This window comes from Ruditapes philippinarum, unplaced genomic scaffold (assembly GCF_026571515.1).
Source record: "Ruditapes philippinarum isolate M1 unplaced genomic scaffold, ASM2657151v2 ctg15335_1_1_1_1, whole genome shotgun sequence".
In the NCBI taxonomy this organism is placed as follows: Eukaryota; Metazoa; Mollusca; class Bivalvia; order Venerida; family Veneridae; genus Ruditapes; species Ruditapes philippinarum.
Genome location: NW_026861106.1, coordinates 1 through 21,456, shown reverse-complemented (window position 1 = coordinate 21,456; position 21,456 = coordinate 1). Strand labels below are relative to the sequence as shown.

Here is a 21,456-nt window from a genome sequence, read left to right as displayed (position 1 = left end):
TCCAACGGATCCGATTGAATAGACTGATCCGTTTGGATCCGTTATGCTCTGTCTGTTAACGTTCTCTGTTTGTCCATCCGTACAACGTGCGTTTATGTTTGATTGATTTTTATTCATTCTGTAGTCTTTATTTAAAGTTTTATTATTAATTGAACTTCCAGCTTTATTTGCTACAGAATTTCTTGTGTGTATTTCTGCATTATTCGATAGGAATTCATGCAGGTTCGGCTGTTGAATGCCCGTTGAAATATTCTGTTCTTTTTGTACGTTAATGCTTGAACTCCCATGAAACTTCTTAAGATTATCTCCATGAACTATAACAGGTGGAGATGATTCGGAATGTCGAATTTTGAACAACACATCACATAGTTTTTCTATAATAATCCATGGCCCTGTCCAATTGCTTACGATTTTTGATTTAACTCCTTGAACCGTCTTTTTCTGATTTCTCATAACAAAATCACCGACTTCATATTGACGTATCTTCATGCGACAATCGTAATGTTTCTTTTGTTTTTCTACGGACTTCGACAAATTGTCTCGCACAAGACTGTGTATTTTAATCAATTTCTCTTGAAGATTTTTAACGAAAGTTGGAATGTTGTTGTGTCGTTCTCCAGTACTCTCATTAAATTCACTTCCGGTTTGAATATTATTGGAAGCGACATATCTTTTCCATAAACAATTCTATGTGGACTATAACCTGTACTTTCATGCACTGAGCTATTATATGCTATCACGATGTAGTCCAAGAATAAGTACCAATCTGTTTGATTTTCGTCAACATACTTCGATAATATATTTGTAATATTTTTGTTTATTCCTTCCACCAATCCGTTAGAACGCGCATGCAATGGTGTTGTCCTACATTTGTTAATGTCTAAAAGATGGCACATTTCACAAACCACACACTGAGCTTTCGAATTGCCTCCCTTGATCTGAATGAATCTCGCGAGGACATCCTTACCTTTTAACCCATCCTCGTACAACGTAGTCAGCTACAGTTTCCGCCTGAATGTTTAGAAGGGGAAATATTTCCGTTAATTTGGAAAAATAGTCCATCATTACTAAAATATAAACATTGCCACGATCTGTTTCAGGAAATGGTCCGGCAATATCTATTCCTACTCTTTCAAATCGTTCTCCAACTATATATTTTTGCAATAAATGCCTCTTGCTACGATTAGGATTATTCGCTTCAGAACAAATTCTGCAACATTTAACATAATCTTCCACTGATTTCCTCATGTTCATCCAATAAAACGGACATATTTTTGCTCTATCCATCGTCTTCTTTATGCCAAAATGACCTGACACTCTCGCATCATGTAAATACCACAGCACTTGTGCCACTTTTTCTGAAGGAATGCATATCCGCCACTTAACATCATTTTTTGAATATTCCCACTTGATACAAAGAAGTCCATCTTGAATTGACAACAAATTCCATCTAGATATCCAAAACTTTATCACTGCACTCCGATCTGCTATATCTGACCAAGTTGGCTTTCTTGCTCCAGAACTGATTAAGTTAATCACACAGCAAATATCGCTATCTTCAAGCTGTGCTTTGTGCAATTCCTGATTACTTAAGGAATTCTCTGGTTCTGGCAGATTCTTTGATGGTGTTGGTCGGTTAGCTTTCCGACCACGTTTCCGTCTCACTATTCTTGGAACTTCTGCTTCATTGTCACTCTCATCTGTATTTTGAAGTGCATTGATATTAGATTCAAACACATTTCCCTTTTCAGATATGCCACACGTTTCTTTGTCTAATGGCATATGACACTGTCTACATTCAACTACGTTACCCCTACTAACTCTTGATAAATAATCAGCATTTGTATGCTTTGATCCAGGGCGATGTTCAATGTCGTAATCAAATTTACTTAATTGCTCTAGCCAACGGTGTACTTGACCATCTGGATCTTTGAACTGTTGAAGTCACCTTAAAGATGAATGATCTGTCCGTATGAGGAACTTCCTTCCCGATAGATATTCCTGGAAATACTTCGTAAAGTAAACTATTGAAAGCATCTCACGCCGTGTGACACAGTAATTTGTCTCTGCCTTGTCCAGCACTCTACTCCCATACGCTATCACTCTTTCTACTCCATCTTGCTCTTGTGATAGAACCGCTCCGATTCCAAAGTTGCTGGCATCGCTATCTAAAATGAATCTACCACCCTCTGTATCAGGGTAAGCAAGAATAGGAGGGGACGAAAGCTTTAACTTCAAAGTAATGAAAGCTTTTTCACACTCAGTATTCCATTCCCATGCGGCATTTTTCTTTGTGAGATTGTACAATGGTCTTGCTATAACAGCATAGTCTTTCACAAATTTCCTGAAATATGACGTGAAACCAAGGAAACTCCGTAACTCTGTAATATTACTTGGCCGTTTTATAGAGGATACAGCTTCAATTTTTGATGGGTCTGGCTTTATTCCATCATGTGACACAATGTGCCCAAGAAACCTTGCTTCTTTTCTAAAGAAATGACATTTCTTTGCTTTAAGTTTCAGTCCAGATTCTTCCAGTCGTTTAAACACTGTCTCTAAATCTTTTAAATGAGATTCAAAAGAACGGCACAAAAGTACACAACAATGTCATCCAAATAAAGCACTAGTATATTCCATTGTAATCCAACACATACTTTCTCTATTATTCGTTGGAATGTTGCCGGTGCATTACATAACCCGAAAGGCATTGTTGTATACTGGTAAAGCCCTCCTGTTGGCGTCTCAAAAGCTGTCTTAGGTTTGTCACTTTCCTCTAGGGGAATTTGATGATAGGCCATATTACAATCCAAACTTGAAAACCATTTTGCACCGACAAGTGAAGCTAAATTGTCTTGTATCCGTGGAATCGGGTAAGCATCTTTCACAGTTTTATTGTTTAATTTACGATAATCGACACACATCCTCCAGGTATTATCTTTCTTACGAACCAGCACAAGTTGAGAACTCCAAGGACTCTCGGATTTTTCTATCAATCCTTTCTTTTCAAGACTTTCTATTTCTTCTTTAATGGCTTTACGTTTGAACAATGGAATCTTTCTAGGTGCATCTTTAATAGGTCTCTCGTCAGTAAGAACTATTTTATGTGAGCCAATATCTGTACGCCCTACTTCTCCAGGCTTTGCAAACACGTGTTGATGTCTAAACAACAGTTGTTGAAACTTGGCCGACTGATCCGAATCAAGGTTCGGACTTCCATCATCGAATGTTTGAGTTAAATACTCTGGTTAATCACAATTTATATGTCCGGAAACATGAAACACAGGCAAATCGTCATGTATACAACCATCGGCAATCTCTTGAATTGGTTCAAATAGAGAAATAACAGTTCCTTTTGGTATCTTTACAGCTGAATTTTAAGGATGTAAAATCCTTGCCTGAAAAGAATCTTCACAGTCAATCAATACCCTAGCAACTAACATGTTATGATTTTCCACAAATTTATCATCTTGAACAAGTATGCCATGTCTCTCCTTCACTTCACCCTTTATTTTGACTCTACCAGTATTTCACAATCTGCTGAGATGTTACAAGTCTCCATTGTACACACTTGTGACAGTTTGCCTTCATTTGAAATATGTCCTTTATTGACAATGTCATTATCTAAATGTATCAGAAGCTCTCTGTTCGTATAGTTCAAATTGCACTGAAATTTTTCCAGGAAATCTTCTCCTAATAAATTTTCCGTTACACCACCAACAATGACTGGAAAGAATATACATGTATCTGTATCTTTAAAGTTAAGCACAACAAAAGCAACTCCATCACAAAAAACTTTGTTACCATTCGCTGCCTTAAATCTGCACTTTGTTGGCTTAAGTTCAGGCCTATACCGGTACTGAATGCTTTTAAAGGTATCTAAGGTAATAAATGTCCGTTTTGCACCTGTATCAATTTTCCAGTTCACTTGCTGATTACAGATTTTTCTTAAGACATTCATACCCTTTTTTAGTCTTACACTTATACAATTCTTATTGTTTTCAGTAACTTCACTCTGTTGAGGTCTTTCCTTAACATTGATATCGACCGTTCTCTGACCTCCCGAGGCGGTCGATCCTAGTTTTCCGATACATTCTTGGAATCCTGCTGAATAAGAGATTCCTTTAGATCCTTGTGATTCGAGTGATTTACCTGGCGTCTGTTTGAACTCCGGCTAGTCCAAGGCATATTTCCACGTCTTGGCCGCTCTCTGTAACGCTCTAGGTGTAAGACACGCCCACTCTTGTAGTTAACTCTATGTTTTTCATGTTCCGTTTGTCTTAAACACTCTTCTTGTATGGCAGCTGTTATCGCATCCTGCAAGGTTTTTGCACTAGTTCTTTTCACAACCTAAAGTCAGCTGAATCATGACAGTTTTCAAGAAAAGTACTCAACGACAGTTCTCCAACTATTCCTAAGCAATCTGGATAAGCTTTTCTAAGAAGATCCTCAATAGATTGGCCAAATTCTCTGTATGTCTCATTTTTCTGCTTTCTTCTTAATCTAGCATCAGCTATATAACTTTCTTTCGTATTTACTATGCCAAATCTCTGTTCCATCCTTGAGAACAGCAAATTAAAATCACTTTGCACGCTTGACGGTAATCCGTATGCGAATGCTTCCGTCTGACCACGCAAAGAACACAGAAAAGTTCTCCTTGACTCTTCTTTTGACCAGTTATTCAAAATGGTCAAATTATCGAAGTACCTTCTAAAATCGTGCCACACATCACTTCCAGTTCCACTGAATGTTCTACGACACGGAAAATCACGAGATCGGGACTTTGCAGTATACTGCCCATTTCTTACAAAGTTGTGCACATTAGAGGTCCCAACACTTGGTACTTCATGGTGTACTGTACTAGATGATTGTCCAGTTGTTCTACTCGAACGCTGGAAGGCATAGTCAAAACAACACAGACGAAACCAGAAAAATACACACGAGCACTAGTTACGGCAAATATTCATCGATAGAATATATAACCGTTTCCAAAACATATGTACGTATTTTCAGAATTCCACTTCTATAATGCTGAAATATTATGGCCACCAGAACGACTGCTATCCAGAATACAAGAAACTTTATCCATCTTCTCTTTGGTTTGTTTGTAAAAACGGAAACACTGTCCTTTTCACTCCAAATGGGAGACAAGGTATTGACATAGCTGTCAAAATTAGGCGGAAAGAACACTTGGCTGATTCCGGAATCACTAGTTGAAGCACATGGCTTCTTATCCTTTAAATCCATCTGATCCTTCATCGGAGTCGAGCATGCAGTCGGAGATGATAGTTGGTTCTTTATTCACACCCTGATTAGTCTGTTTTGAAACATTTTGCAAGGCGGACATTGTGGCCACAAATGTTCACCGTTGTCCCAAAAACAAAAGACTGTGAAGAACTCACAACGTAGATTGTTCTAGGAATACAATAATCCACATAGGAATTGTATCCCACCGCTGCCACCAGTGTAACGCTTCGTGGTTCTCTGGGCGATGATATATTAGAACTCAATAAATAATAACTCTTCTGTGTAAAATAAATGTATTATTCCACCAAATATCAAGTAATCTATACAATTACAACAAACCAAAATAACATCTTAACTGAATGAACACAAACACACTACTCCTAACACTGACCATAACATCTCTTTATATAGGTAAAAGCTATTCCTCTTAGTCCAAATAAACCTTTACTTCCTGTAAATCTATATAGTCCGAAAAAGTCTATATGTCCAATCAAAATTCGTCACATAACAAATAATAACAATTATATTAATTAATAATAAAGTAATTTCTTAGAAAACCCTCTGGCAAATAGGTGATCAATAAAACAATAACCCTCTGGCAGCGAAAGGGTTAAGGATTCACACTTTCTTTATTTTAAAAGAATTTTGTTATCAGAGTCCAAATATCAAACACACATCGTTTTAAAAAAAAACTGCAGACAGAAAAGCATTAGATAATGATCTAAATATACCTTTGAAACAGTAAACGTTAGTGCTTTTTGTGACAGTTTGACACCCTTGCATTGTGTTTGCTTTATGATGGATAGTGTTAAAGATTACTGTATTCTGTATTGAATCAATTTCATACATCAAATGATATAACTATTGTGTTTTAAGAGGCAAAATGCCAACAACAACAACAACAACAATAATAATAATAATGACAATAATAATAATAATAATAATAATAATAATAATAATAATAATAATAATAATAATAATAATATAATAATAATAATAATGATAATAATAATAATTATAATAATAATAATATAATAATTTTGTGATTAATTTTGGCGATCGACACCCTTTTTTAAAAACCAATTTTGATAGGACATGGATTCCTCGTTCAGTGTATACAATTTCAACATACTTAATAGAATTTTTAACTTCCCTGATGACATTTGATAACATTTTAATTAAGTGGACATAAATCTATATGTATAACTGAATAAAACAATACAAGCTTAAATAAAAACAGTTTTGTTGAATATTATCCATTGATCTATTATTGCCGACAATGCCAGATTTGGATACAGGCTGTAGCGTTAAATCAAATAAAGTATATATGAATATGTATGATTTAATCAAGAATAAACATGCTCGCGTCTTTCCAGTTATAGATATGCACTGTTTTGTTTAGTATTCTTTTAGTCAGATAACTCTTTAGTCTGATAGTTATATAATTAACAGGTGAAGTGAATAATTTAAAAAAAAGAATATCAATTCAGAAGATTCTTTCTAATAATACATCACCGATGATGAAATGGTAAGTTTACTCTACAATATTATTATGATATTTTGTAAATTGAATACTTTTTTCTGTTGTATCGTTTTTATGTATCTAGGCTAAAATCAATACCATGATATCACTATCGTTCTACCAGTTATATCTTTTTTTAAATTTTGAAGAGATATTATATGTAAGCCGTCTAATGTATTGACCGAACAATAGGACATCTTGAACGACCTGCATATGGTCCTAAGATTCATTTCACGAGACCCCTGTTTAGGTCTTATTGGAAAAAACGACTTTTTTTATAGAATAGATATTCGTTTTACTTACTGCATTTTTAGCACTTTCAATGAAGAAAATCAACAATACTGAGTTCACGCCTCGACGAGTCGTGCCACACAATTCATACTCTAATTCCTTATACTCATCAGTTTATAATAGATCAAGTATTACTTTCTGAACACTACATTTGATAACATTTACTTGTTCAATAGTTCAATGGAACGCCGCCTTTTCTATTTGATCTTGTTTACCATATTTTAGTTATTCTTCAAGGTACCATTCTTTGACATTGATTTGACTTAAGATAAAATGTTCCTAATTCTTGTCAAACTATGCTAATATGCCGTGTTTTTATTAAAGAGAAGCACTTTTTTTTTAAAAAAAGAAGAAAGTTTTCAATTGCACCATATATTGTGACTTAAGTAAATAATATGCATTTGACTTGCTTAATACTTTAACATAAAAAATGTTATTTCAATGCAATTGAAGGATTTTCATTATAAAATGAGTTAAAAAGTCTTCAAAGTCATTGATTGACTAAAAGTATTGTAGAAGACTTGAATAAATGTATTATAAGAGCCTTATTATACCTGTGATATCCTTTATAATACAGCATAATACATAATTGCACGCTCTATTTATCTCAAGAATATTTGGGCATCAGTACACCAAACTACGCTCTATTTATCTCAGAGAGATTTGTGCAGTAGAAGGGTAAGTCTTAAAAACCAAACAAAACGATTAACAAATGGATCTAGGTGCTGTCCGTATTGAATTGCTAACATAGATTTATTGAAAGCAAACATAATTCATTATACTTGAAATTTGTAATTATTATATTTGCGGTATTTTCAAAAGGAAATGAAATGCTAATAAAACTATTAAACTTAATTTAAACCATTACAAATATATTTTGTTTTGTATTAACATTTGTAGGCTAACATTTTCATTCTTTAACTTAGTGCTTTCATACTTATATATACATCAGAACGCAGAACCGTAGTAAGATATTCTAAACTGCAAAAAAACACTGTTATCTATTTTTCTAAAATTTTGGATGAAAATATTGTGAAGTAATGAAAACAAATATGTTAGTAGAGTTTTTAAATTGTTGAAAAGTGATTTTGAAAATGACCCAAATATAGTAAATTAAAACAACTTTTATGTTCTTTAGGATTTTATGATGGCTGTAGGCAATATTGATGTGTTTCTAGCAATTTTAAAACAACGATTTAACGAGACTTTTGTTCAAAACTGGCATGAAAGATTACATAATTCTAGTAGAGTTTTATTTTATAGGACAATGGTAAATAGCGAGTTTCCTCTCATAGGCTAAAAAAGAGGCTGAGTATAGACCTGCAAGAACTCCTGTTAATGAACGATCTTTTTTAAGTGGTGTTTAACGTGTAATGTTTTAAAGGATGCATACCATTTTATTTAAGGAACACTTTATTCATAAGATATACTGGAAACATCCAAATATGGTAAAATTTATTGAATTGTTAACCAATGAAAATGATACAAACAGAAAGAAACTAGGAATTTTTGTGTACAAATCTTTTGAAAAGAGAAACAAATTGCTGTACGGTTCAAATGTGTAATGATTTATTTTTCTTGTATTCCTACTTATTTGCTTAGTTTTTAAAATGTGCATTTAAAACATTTGTCTAGTTAAAAAAATATAACATTTTATGCAATTTCATGTTTCATGCGTAAAATTATCCATGATAGCCGTCTTGCATTTAGTTTCGGTAAGGCTGGTAGTTAAAATGGATGTGATTTGTATGTTCTTATTATTTTGTATATAAATATTGTTATTATTGTACTTATTTCATGCAAGAGTTATCTTTCTTTTTACGAGAAAGATAATATATTACTACATGTACCTCAGTGTATATATCTACAAATTCTGATTGTCATTTAAGGAGAAAATAATAATTTTCAGATTACTAGTCTTAACATATTTATATTCAAGTCATAATATAAATGATATGAAATGAAATTATTAAGAATATTAAGCTTAGATATGTCATGCTTAACCTTCTCCAATGAAAAGTTTATGTTGATCAAATATTAATTTTGTTCGCTGTATTATGCACATAAATCATGCTCACTTTGTATTGTACATATATATGTGTATGCTTGTAGTGCCACCATGGGCGAATAGCCTAATGGAATAAATGAAAAACAAACTCTAAACTCTATAACCATATTTGTCGAGATGATTGTAATTTAAGATCTTTTTTTTTGTTTTATCTTATATTTTTGTTGCATCTTCTTGTTCCAATTGTGCTTAACTAAAATAAGTCAAAGAAATATAACAATGACAAATACTTACATTTGGTTGTTTTTTTTCTGATAGATAAACATTGTGATAAGGACATATTATTTCATTTCATAGCATAACATCTTTTAATTAACAAATGTGCATTTTGTAAAATAAATACTGCCTTTTGTCAGTTCACCGGTGAGATACTTCAAATTACTTTATCTAGTCTACTGCACAAAATAAACATCTCCTATGAATCATTAAAGAATTAAAGAATTCTAAATTGTAAAAAAACAACAAATATTTTAGTAGAGCATATACATTGTATATATATATGTAAAAACTCTGAAAACCGGACCCTCTGAAAACCGGAATCCTCTGAAAACCGGACCATTTCAAAAGTACCGTATTTTTTCCATATGTTCATTGAAAAAAAATCCTCTGAATACCGGAACCTCTGAATTCCGAAAACCGGACGCTTTTCTATGGCTTCTAATGCTAAACATGCATAAAAATCCTCTGAAAACCGGACAGCAGTTTTAAGTGTCAAATTTCTGTGTATTTTAAAGTATATTAAAACATAATCTCAACACGTGACATGTTCAATTACCAGTTAATTATCATCTTTTTTATTTATGCAGGTGTGAAAACACTTGTTAGTGTGTGTTAATTTCTTATTGGCAATTAAATTATAGCTCTTTCATTATAACTGTGCCTTTCCCCGTATAGGTATGATTTTTCTAAATATTTTTAATTTGCTGTGTGTTTTTTCTTCTTTTAATATAAAATGTCTAAAAGAATTAGAAACTTTTGTAAAATGATTCCTGTTTTACAAAAACATTTGATCTTTGTTTGGATATTTATTAGATCTATGTGCAAAAATAGTATACTAAATACCATTAATTACATAATTCAAAAGCCAATTAAAAAATATATTTCAGACAATGTGTTGTTTTAATTTCTGATTTTCTGAATTATATTCATGGATTTGCATAATAAAATTACTTAAGACATTTATTGCTAAAAGAAATTAAAATATGACTTAGACAACTATGTTAAAAAGTAAATACAAAATGTTTTAACAAAGTCATTGTTCAAACACATCGTAATTATCAATAAATGTATAAAACCTCTGAAAACCGGAATCCTCTGAAAACCGGACTTTTGGTCAAGTCCCGAGAGAGTCCGGTTTTCAGAGTTTTTGTATATATATATTCTTTTTGTCCGTGGTTCAATTCCATTGTGCACGATGTAAAGTGGCAACTTATGGTCCAGCTGGTGCAATACTTTATTATGAGGGTGTATGTCAAAGGCTTTAACTACCAACGCATCAGAAGTGTTAAAAAGATATGACAAACAGTTCTTGCTGGTATAAATTCTAACGTACCAATTACACACATAAATTATCAATTTGAAGGACTTCCTTTTTGAATAAAACGTATTTTATATTCAATAATATTTTGTTATGATCAGTTGGAAACAACCAATAAAATGGTTGATATTTTTCTATCATGTGACAACAAATTGCGCATTTGTATAATTATGATTTACAAATGGAAATCAATTAGGCGATCAACTTTGCGTGCAGACATAAAATTCAACATTATAATATGGTGTAGATACTTATTAAAGGTATTGTGTTTCAGAGTGTAAAATATTTAAAATATTTTTTTTATAAGATATTACTATGTTTAAACAAAATAATTATGTTTTAATGGCTGACTAATGTTTAATGTTTGATAATACACACTTTTAACTGTTGAATATATTTACCATAGCATGCACATTGTCGTTTTTTTATTATACGAGTATATCATTTTATATCTGTATAAGTTCGCCTTTTGTTTTGATTACATATCTATGATAAGACACATACGTGATCAGTATTGATCATGCCGATCATAGATATGAGATAAAAACAAAATAATAATAAAATTATGTTATTTGGCTCAGTTCACCAACATAATGCTCTAGTGATAGATAAATAAAACAAATCCTTTTAAGCATGTAAACTATTTTCTTCTGTCAATTCAGAGGTGATAACTTTTTGAAAGTGACAGATATATTTGTAGTAAATGCATATACGTATTTGGCATAGTATGGCTTTAAGCCGTCGTTTATCGTTTTCATTTATATAATTTTGTGATTGTAACCACATATATATGTTAAGCAATACGAGTACATGTACACATTTTAAATGAAATACGCACATATTTTCTGTAACTTTTGTCCCGTAAATGTTGTAGAAGATGAGAACCATTTTCTTTGAATTGAAATACGCCGTATTCTCATACTGCTATGCATGTCCGTGTAGTTTAAGTAAATAGCGTCAAAAGAAAAATATATTCGCATCTTTTTTAGAGTTAAAATGTGGAAGATAACGTTTATGCTGGTGTTCTTGCTGACGTCAGTCCATACAACAACAGGTAACTTAATATAATTACTTACTTTCAAATAAGTAAGAAATTATGTCCTTGTTAATTATTTGTAATTATTGTTATTTGTTTATGCTCTTACTTGATAGAGGTTTCAAAACATCTACCAGAGTCAGGCCTGACAAGGTGTAAGCAAATGTTTGGAAATGAATCTACAATTTCTCAACGGCTATTTTGAACATGAGTAAAAATTCTCTGTATTTTTTGTTGTTGAGAATATGACTAAACAGTTTATACTGTATAACCGCTAAAACTATGAAAGGCGCAAAAGCTACAAGTACCAATCACCTTAAGATACAATTTTACATTATCTAATAAATTTCGACCAATGTTTTAAAAAATGTATATTTCTATTTCAAATGCCCGCTATTTATTTATCATGCAAATTATATATATTTAGTCGTACAAATTGCTATATTAATTGACCGCAGACTATTGTAAATACTCATCGATGCTTCTGTTACAATTTACTAGATCACTTTCGTGACTTATACCTTAAAGTAAATTATCTCTTGTATCAAAAAAACCAGGTGCCGATTACTTGGACATTACCGGAGTTAGACTTGTAGATGGCAATGGTACATTTAGCGGACGTGTTGAGATCAGAGTTGCCGGTGTTTGGGGTACAATCTGTGATTACGAATTCGACATGAACGACGCCAAAGTTATATGCAGAACAATGAATCTGACGTATGTTTATTCTATTTGCAATAGTCTCTTCAACACATTCCCCTCTTTCTTAAACAAATATACACCATATTTATATTTTCTTAATTAACATTTGATAATTGCATGAATCCAAAGGCAAGCTCTTCTTGTATCATAAAATAATTTATACACTTCCTTTATATATATTATCATATTTCGTGTTTTTCGATCAAATGTCTTAATTACTTATCACTGCGTGGAATAATACTTGGTTTACATTTCACTTGTCTTTGAAATAACAAAGTATACTTTTAACTATTTAATCTTTGTGATTTAAAGTGCTAATTCCTTTACTTTTTAATAGTTTAACACTGAGTCTCATTGATTACACTTGACATTGACTTTATCATATATTTTATTTGCATTTGTTTACTAAAAACACATGCATTTTTCCGTTTATGTTATAATAGGTTTGCCTTTGGAACACATTTACAAAAGTTAGATAAAACTTAATACAATACCATACTTTAATATTGATTTCAATTTCAGAGCAACATCATTCTTTACAGGAGCACATTATGGGCAAGGAAAAGGACCAGTATTTGCTGAGAGGTTTCATTGCAATGGAAATGAAAGTCACCTTAGAGATTGTCGCTTCGAACCGAATTCGTTTTGCGTTCATTCACGAGACATTGGGGTAATATGTACAGGTACAGATTCGTGTTCTCTGAAAAATGTTTATTATATTTAATAGTTGTGAACTTTTATAATTGAAAGTCACATAAACTTATGAAATGCAATTCACATTTTATCTGTTTCGGCCAACAAGTACATAAATATACCAAGCAATAAAACTTCTTCCCTTTTCCCAATTCTAAAACTCCTATTAACGTTTACTTCCATTTTATAATGATTAGTAACAATATGAAAGTAAAAGCTATTACATAACCATAATAAATTAACTCTATCCAGTTTTAATTCAAGTGGATAGTACGTGAAACTCATAAGTAAAATGGTTTGTGAGAGAACTATGAATCATCATTTCATTTCACTGACAGAATGTGGAGAAATCGACATCAACAATGGAATCATTGACTTAATATCATCAAATGGTTCGGTTCTAACAACCTCTTGTGTTACTGACTACCAGACAAACACACAAACAAGTATATGCCAAACTAATGGAATATGGTCAAACGGTATTACATGTGGTACGTTTGAAATATTTTCTGGATTTATTAAGTTAACGGTAATGCGCTTGACTTTGCTGTGCATTAAGTGGAAAGACATACATTTATTAATTTTTTTTGCGTGCATGTTAGGTCAGATGTTAGCTTTATTAAAATTTTGTTATTCAATAGATTTAATAGCCTTGCCAAAACCACTTCGTATGCTAGGGTTACATAAAGACATTAACCCGATTAAAAACTACTTAAAAAGAATGTATTTACACCTTGAATTATCTTAGAATATGATAACAAATATTTTAAGCGAAAACAATGGGGAGAAGGTGGGGTTGTTATCGACCTCCTTTGTTTTGCCCTTGAAAAGATGTGGTTTCTTTCGCTTAAACCGTTTTTGCTATCACAATCACAGATGAATACACACCACCATTGTTTGATATTTCGCACATCTAATATGAATAGACCATCATCATGCTTAGTATATATAAATACGTACAAGCTTAATATAGAAAACTTACAGTACCAATTATGTATGATTATGTAATTCATAAATATCTGATAGTCTAAATCTGCTGCTTCAACCAAGATAGCCTATTGAATAATGTTTCGGATACATAATGAACTCCCATTGTAATGTTTGATAGAAAAAAACATCCCGCATGCTTTGATATCAAACCACGTTAATTGTAAGACATTCCCCTTTAAGATGATTTTGATGTTATATATACAATTTACTGACATTTAAACGCTTATATAAAAGGTCCCATTTCCATCCATTTATATGTTTAACATCATATGAATTTCTTATGTCAGAATTGAACACATAAATTAAACTGTATGGATTAAGTCAGAATGTTTTTTTTTAAAAAAAACTGTTTGATACTGATACACCGACTTTCGCATGCGCGAAATAGAATTGCTGTTTTTTGTGAATATCGAAATGTAAAAAGACCGCCCATAAATAACATGAATCTTTACAGAACTGAACATTACTGACATACGGCTTGTCAACGGTATAGGTCTTACCGATGGTTTCGTCGAGCTGAAGGTCAATGGTACTTGGGGACAGATTTGTCGTAACAACTTCGATAGGAGCGATGCAAAAGTGATATGCAGGATGCTTGGATTAAAGTAATATTTAGTATAATTTTTTCATGTTTGCAGTATGCCTCCAGATTCATGCTAATTTGCATGAAAATTTTGAAAATGTATTTAAAAAAAATGCTGCAGAGTGAACGATGAAAGAAATTAACGCATTGCAAACGGAACTTGCACGTAAATTACCAACAAGAGGTCAAAATATACATCGATACCTCTTACTGTGTTAGTAACGCAGTAGAATTATTATGATTGATACTGCAAAATAAGTCATTACTCGCACATAACATGTAAATAATTAATTAGATATTGAATCTTTTTACTTTTCTTAGATCTAAATACATTTTTCTAAAGATTGATTTTTTAAAAAAATTATTTGGCGCATCTGGAGGCGTGCAGCTTTAAAAATCAATTTGGATTTATAAATAATAAACATTTTATTTTTAGTATAATTAAAAGCTGATAATAGTGTCGCATAAACTTAAATGTTTATCAGCTAAATTGGTTTTATCTAAACAGTTCAAATAAAGAAAGCAAAAAAAAAAATGGTGTTACTTTTGTTAAAATAAAAGTATGGTACACATAATTATGTTTTTCATTATTTTTACCGAAAGGTGCCATTCATGGGCCTTAAAATAATCATTTCAGCTACTGGTTTTACGATTCTCTCTATTATGGAAGCACTTCAAACATTTATCATTTGGACAAACTTGATTGTATAGGAACGGAGGATCACATAAACGAATGTTTATACGATGTTCGCCAGACGTGTTCGAGTAGCTATCCAATTTTCGTGGAGTGTAGTAAGTTCGAGTTTATGTTTCTGTTAATATGCCTGTATAGTATTTTGTATAGAAGCTGTTAATAAAGAATGTTAAGATGATATCAAAATGCAATTGAATTAGCTGAAGACGTAAATCAATTTGACAGTGCTTTTCTTCTTGAATTGTAATTGTGTACATATGTTTGATATTCATATCATTAATATAGTTATTATCATTATTCAACATGCTAAAAATATTCTTAAACTTGTACATTGTACAACTAACTACAGACAGTCAAGTTTTTGTTATACAATAATACAACTGCTTTAATACTTTGTTATTAATCATATTTCTTCGCATAAGCCCTCAAATGGTGCATTGTTTTGCAATATCACTCTAATCATTGATATTCATTTCCTATTTCATTAAAAACAAAAGACTTCCAGCGTTTGCACAATATGCAATTATAAATATCGGACTCCATCCAGTCTCGTGTCCAATATCCATATCAAGTCCGTTTTGTACTTCATACTATTAAAATTAGAAAAGCGCTATAGATTTTAAAACCAGAATCAGACAAGGCACACGTATTCTATCTGAGTGTGCTACCATAAAGTACAATGTATGTGACGATAGTTGGCATGCATATAGAGTGCCAGAGGTATGTCAAAATATGTACGTAAAATTACAGTATGTATGTTTTGGAAGCTCTATACCAGGAATAACACGTAAGTATTATTTCAAAATGATGATTATCGAAATTAAATAAATCACAATGAAAATATATGCACTTTTTGTTTGTTTTAGAATATCCACATAATATAACAGATGTTAGGCTTGTCGGTGGAACAGGTCAATATGACGGTCGTGTTGAAGTCAAGATAAACAATGGCTGGGGAACTGTTTGCGGTTATCAAATCGGATCATATGATGCCGACACTCTATGTAAATCAATGGGTTTTAAGTAAGTGAAACTGAAAGTCTTATACGATCATACATGTCGTGAGTAGTATATAAAATTGGAATATTTAGATTATAAAATCAATTCTATAAACAACATTCGTTTATCTTAAAATTAGAAAAAAGATAGATAGATCTTTAAATATAGTACATACAAGTAAAATATTTTAGCTTAAACAGATGCCTTCATAATCCGAATAATGAGGGAAAGTGTCGTTACTAATGTTTAATACAAGGAAGTAAAACTTATTATTCAATTATTCAAGCTTTTTTCAGCTGCGTTAAAATTTCGACAAATAACAGATTTAAAGATCCTGTAACACATTTTTTTATGGTTTTAAATCATAAATATGAAGCTCAAATTAAGATTTATCAATATTGAGGTTCCAAAAAACATTATTTAAAAGATGTTACCGAATTTAACATTTCATGTTAATAAAGGGAGGTAATAAAAACTTTATTTTTTGTATAAAGCTTAAGTCAAATTTTACAAAAAGAAATGAATGCATATATTTTTATGTTTACATAAAATATGCACAAATATTTGCAGTACATATTTCACATATTCCTTGATGTTTGAAAATTGTTTTATTTGCATAATTATATACATATATATATTTTCACTTAGTGTGGTTTACCCGCTGGCTAACGGAAGGTCGGTGGTTCTACCCGGGTGCCCGCTCGTGCCTGAAATAATGCCCGGAGGGGCACCTTGGGTCTTCCTCCACCAATAAAAGCTGGAAAAAATCGACGAAATAAATCTCGGCGGGACGCTCTAGGATGGCCCGACTTGAGTGTACGGTCGCCCATATGGGCTTTCCGGCGGCGACCTTAAATGAACGCATTAGAAAAAACGATTTACCACTCTGATCACAACATACAGGACCTTTAATTATTATCAGCTATGAACATTGGTAGAATTCAGAACTTAACTAGTTATGTATACGAAAACGGTTTTGTAACACGCGTTTCAAAATAAATATTAACTACAATGTACTTTAAAATTTCATATTAATCAAATGTAAAGTTTAACTTTATAATATATGAAGAAATTTCATCTGCGTATAAACGTCAATTATAAAGCACTTCTTTTTATTTAACAGTAACTGTTATGGGTATCATGCTTAAAGCTTACCAACGAACAGTTGTGATTGACAGCATAATTTACAGCAGTTGTTATTCCTTCTCTGGACAGAGAATTGATTGTTTATTTACATTTGATTTTAAAATTGGAATTTATAAAATTGTAGATTAACGCACTACTTTTCCTATCCTTCTGTTTACGGACAAGGAACAGGAGCTATATATATCGGTTATATGGGATGCTCTGCTACAAACACTCATGTAAATCAGTGTAATTATAATTTTCCCCCAAGACGGCGCTATTGCTCTCACAGTGATGATATGTCGTTAGTGTGTACACGTAAGCATTATTTGCATCATCCCTATCATTCTTGATAGATTTTTTAAAATTTTATTTACAAACATAATCAGACCAACTTACATCATTTTCAAACCAATATATATAACGTGACTTGCTGAGGTTGTTTATAATTATGGTGATGATTTAGTTGGTTAACACACAGTTGTCTTAAGGGATGCTTTGACGTTTTTAAATTGAAAATGTGTGCATTCAAATCAAAATTCTCTGTAATCATTCTGGTATTATTTGTTTTGATTGCCTTTGATAAATGTAATGTTGAACCAAACTTAAAACTGTTGAAATATTTTTTGATCCTTAGTGATATATTGAGTGTTAAGGATTGATTAGAGCTTTGAGATCTGAATAATATTTCAGTCGGTGCTAGAGAGCATAGTAGATGTTTCACCTTTCATTTTCTCTACATATAATACAATTTTATATGCATCTAAAATTTAAAGTGACATTATGCTCATATTTTCATGGTCAAGTTGAGCTGAATTAACTTTATATTTCAAAAGATTGACAGTCAAAATGGTGTTTGACCAACAGTTGATATTGGAAAATGTTTAGGTTAAAATTATATATCTGTCTAAAATTTAAAAAGACTGCCCCACTCTTTTTATAAACTAAGCGTTATAGGTAAATTCTTATGGATATTTACAGAAATTTCGTTGGGATCTGCGAGTTATTTATTGTTTATGCAAACTTAATTATTAAATAAAAAAGGAATTATGGCAAAATGAAAACTTATTTTGACTTTCACCCGTTCACTCACTATATAACTTTAAATGGGCATAATGTCACTTTAACATTATTTTATTTACAGCTTGTGGTAAACCGACAATACATTCCGGATCTTTTGATTCTTTTAATGGTACTGTGCTGACTGCAAAGTGTGACTTTGGCTTTCAACCAGAAAAAATAACATTTGACTGTCTTGCGAATGGGACTTGGCTGCAAAATGACAAATGTTCATCAAAATATTGTACGTTACTTATATTGCTTATCTTAAAATTATGTCAATATACGATATTTTTATAATTAGAATCATAAAGCTACTGGGATTTTTATAGTTAATTATATAATTATGACTGACCAAAAATATATAATAAAAGCTATTATCATAATCTATTCACAAAGTTACTTTTTGTGGGGATTTAAGTTCACAATATGACTTGTCATATAGATATATTTAACTTTGGTACAAAAAACTACAAAATGATTTGAAAGAGCTGTTATAGCTATGTTATATAAAATGTTTTATTTATAGCCTATCCGTTAGAAATAAGTGATATGAAGCTTGTAAACAGATATGATCATCATGAAGGTCGTGTAGAGATACAGGTTAATGGCATTTGGGGAACTATATGTAGCAACAATTTTACTATAGCAGAGGCGAATGTCATTTGTCAAATGATTGGTTTAGAGTATGTTCCATATCATATTTTATCTTTACATTAACTTAATTTACAAAATGTAGTATTTAATTTCAATATGACTTTGAGTGCATTATTGAAATATAAATAGAAATCATATCTGATAACTTTACAGTGACAATCATCAAAATAATCAAAATATAGTTTATATTAGCCTTACAAGAGACTGCTTTTTTAAAAGCTCTCCCTTGTGGTACCTCATTATAATGTATTTGTAAATTCATGCAATTTATATACTCGTGTTCATTAATTTGATGCTTCAGTAGGGATATTGACTCTTAATTGCATTTTTTTGTCAAATCCTTCACACTGCTTATAGCCCCAGAAGCCATTTTATTGATATTTATGTTACCTCCGAGCATTCGATATAACCCGTAATCAGTTAACTGTCAGAGATAGATTAATAACTTAGCGCAACGGATAAAGTTGTTAAGCATTTCAAAATTTTCGAAATCTTCCAATACAAGTCTGACAATTATTTTTGTATCCTACAATCTTTTTTCCGTTCGATTAATACAAAAATATTGAATAATATACCATGAAACTGTTTTGATATTTCTTAATTGTTTTTTTCTCAAATAGTCTAAGAATGACTTTTTATTCATTATTTTTGTTTCAGGAAAATATTATTATGGCCGGCCCATGTTTATTTTGTATTCAATTTTCATGTTTAATGTGCCAGTCGGTAAAAAATATTCACGCAATCAATGGGATAAAACAGATTTTTAAAATTGTATAAAATTATTCATTTTTGAATTTATATCGCATTTAGGTATAAAATAGAAATAAAACTTCGTCAGAACATACTAGCCAAATATGGTAAAATCGGTGTTAGGCATCAAGACAGTTTATTGTGCAGTATGCATGGTATGTAGAGAATGCGTGTTTGTTTCTAGAATAAAGTGTAATTTTATGGCAACTTATGGCTAAGGCATAAGAAAACTGTTTAAGCCGTCGCGACGAGGAAAATACTATTAAATGACATGACAAGACATATTCAATATTCTGCCAACGTATCTACAAAATGTACCATTGTCAAGTTTAGAAATAGTGCTGACAGTTTAGTGCGGAGTCTTTTTTATTACATGTAAATCTTGTTTAAAATTAATTTTATATTTCCGCATTTAAAACCGATGATTTTGTACAAGTTGCATCTTTTCAAAAACAATAGGCATTGTACAGCGTGCAGCTATAAGAGTTGAACACACTGATTACACTGGAAAATTCTGCATTTACCGTGTTCTTGATAACAACTAATTAATTTTTAAAACTTAAACACAGTGAAGTTGCAATGCCTGTACGCATGCAAAAGGTAGTAATTCATGTGCATGGTATAACTAGTGTACGAACTTTATAGTGTTATCGAGGGGTTTTCCTTGTAGAATCATAAGTTCTTATCCACACTTGAATTGATTTATAACAATACTCTTAAACGGTTAAACGGGTTAATGGAACTGAAAAATTGTTGTTTTAAGGCCAACGGCAAACTATTTTTACATATTTATAAAATGCATCTTCAATATAGCCAAGCAATAAACATATAAATGGAAAACGACTATTTAAGTAACGCAAGTTTTGCTGACGATTTCAAGTAAGATGGGCAGTGTTTGTAAAAGAAACATTTAATGATATATTGCTATATCTGCGTTTAAATATCAGACATGATCAGGAATATAATGAACTGTTTTGATAGCAATTAAGATATGTATATTGTTTTTTAACAGAGCAAGTAGTATTGACACAGATACAGGGGGCGACGGCCCAGTTTTTATCTCAAATCTTCAATGCAATGGTAATGAATCACATATCAACAACTGTTCTTACAATGTAGATAATGATTGCTTGTACAGTGCAGAAGTCTATTGTACAGGTAATAATTTTATTTTCATTTCGTATCCCTTTTAAATGGTGTATGGTGTTGTTAACATTCAATATTCAATCTTTGACGAATAGTACTTTTGGAAAAACTAAAGTCTCATTATACTATAAAATACTAGCCAGTATATACATGTATAATACTAGCCAATATTCCTGTTCATTATTTGGATATGTAGTCTGCTTCTTTAACTGCTTTTGACGTCTTATCTATTATATGCAGGTAGTAAAACCACAGATTTCCTTCAAAAATCCATTTGATTAATTCCGTCTTTCGTTTTTCTCGTTTTAGAATACACTTACCTGTTGGAGGGGGGGGGGGGCTTTTATTATTTTGGGGAGG

General features: G+C 31.6%; 1 protein-coding gene across 1 annotated transcript; it reads left to right on the top strand.

Annotated features, from left to right (window-relative positions):
• Window positions 1-6,646: 6,646 nt before the first annotated feature.
• Window positions 6,647-21,108, top strand: LOC132714539 (scavenger receptor cysteine-rich type 1 protein M130-like; the record flags this gene model as incomplete). The annotated part of the gene is made up of 12 exons (XM_060697432.1): window positions 6,647-6,772; window positions 11,654-11,716; window positions 12,256-12,415; window positions 12,923-13,083; window positions 13,432-13,584; window positions 14,538-14,688; window positions 15,304-15,458; window positions 16,227-16,383; window positions 17,630-17,802; window positions 18,629-18,787; window positions 19,073-19,229; window positions 20,963-21,108. Coding segments are annotated over exons 2-12 (1,630 nt in total), but the record flags the coding sequence as incomplete, so codon positions are not given.
• Between the last annotated feature and the right edge of the window lie 348 nt (window positions 21,109-21,456).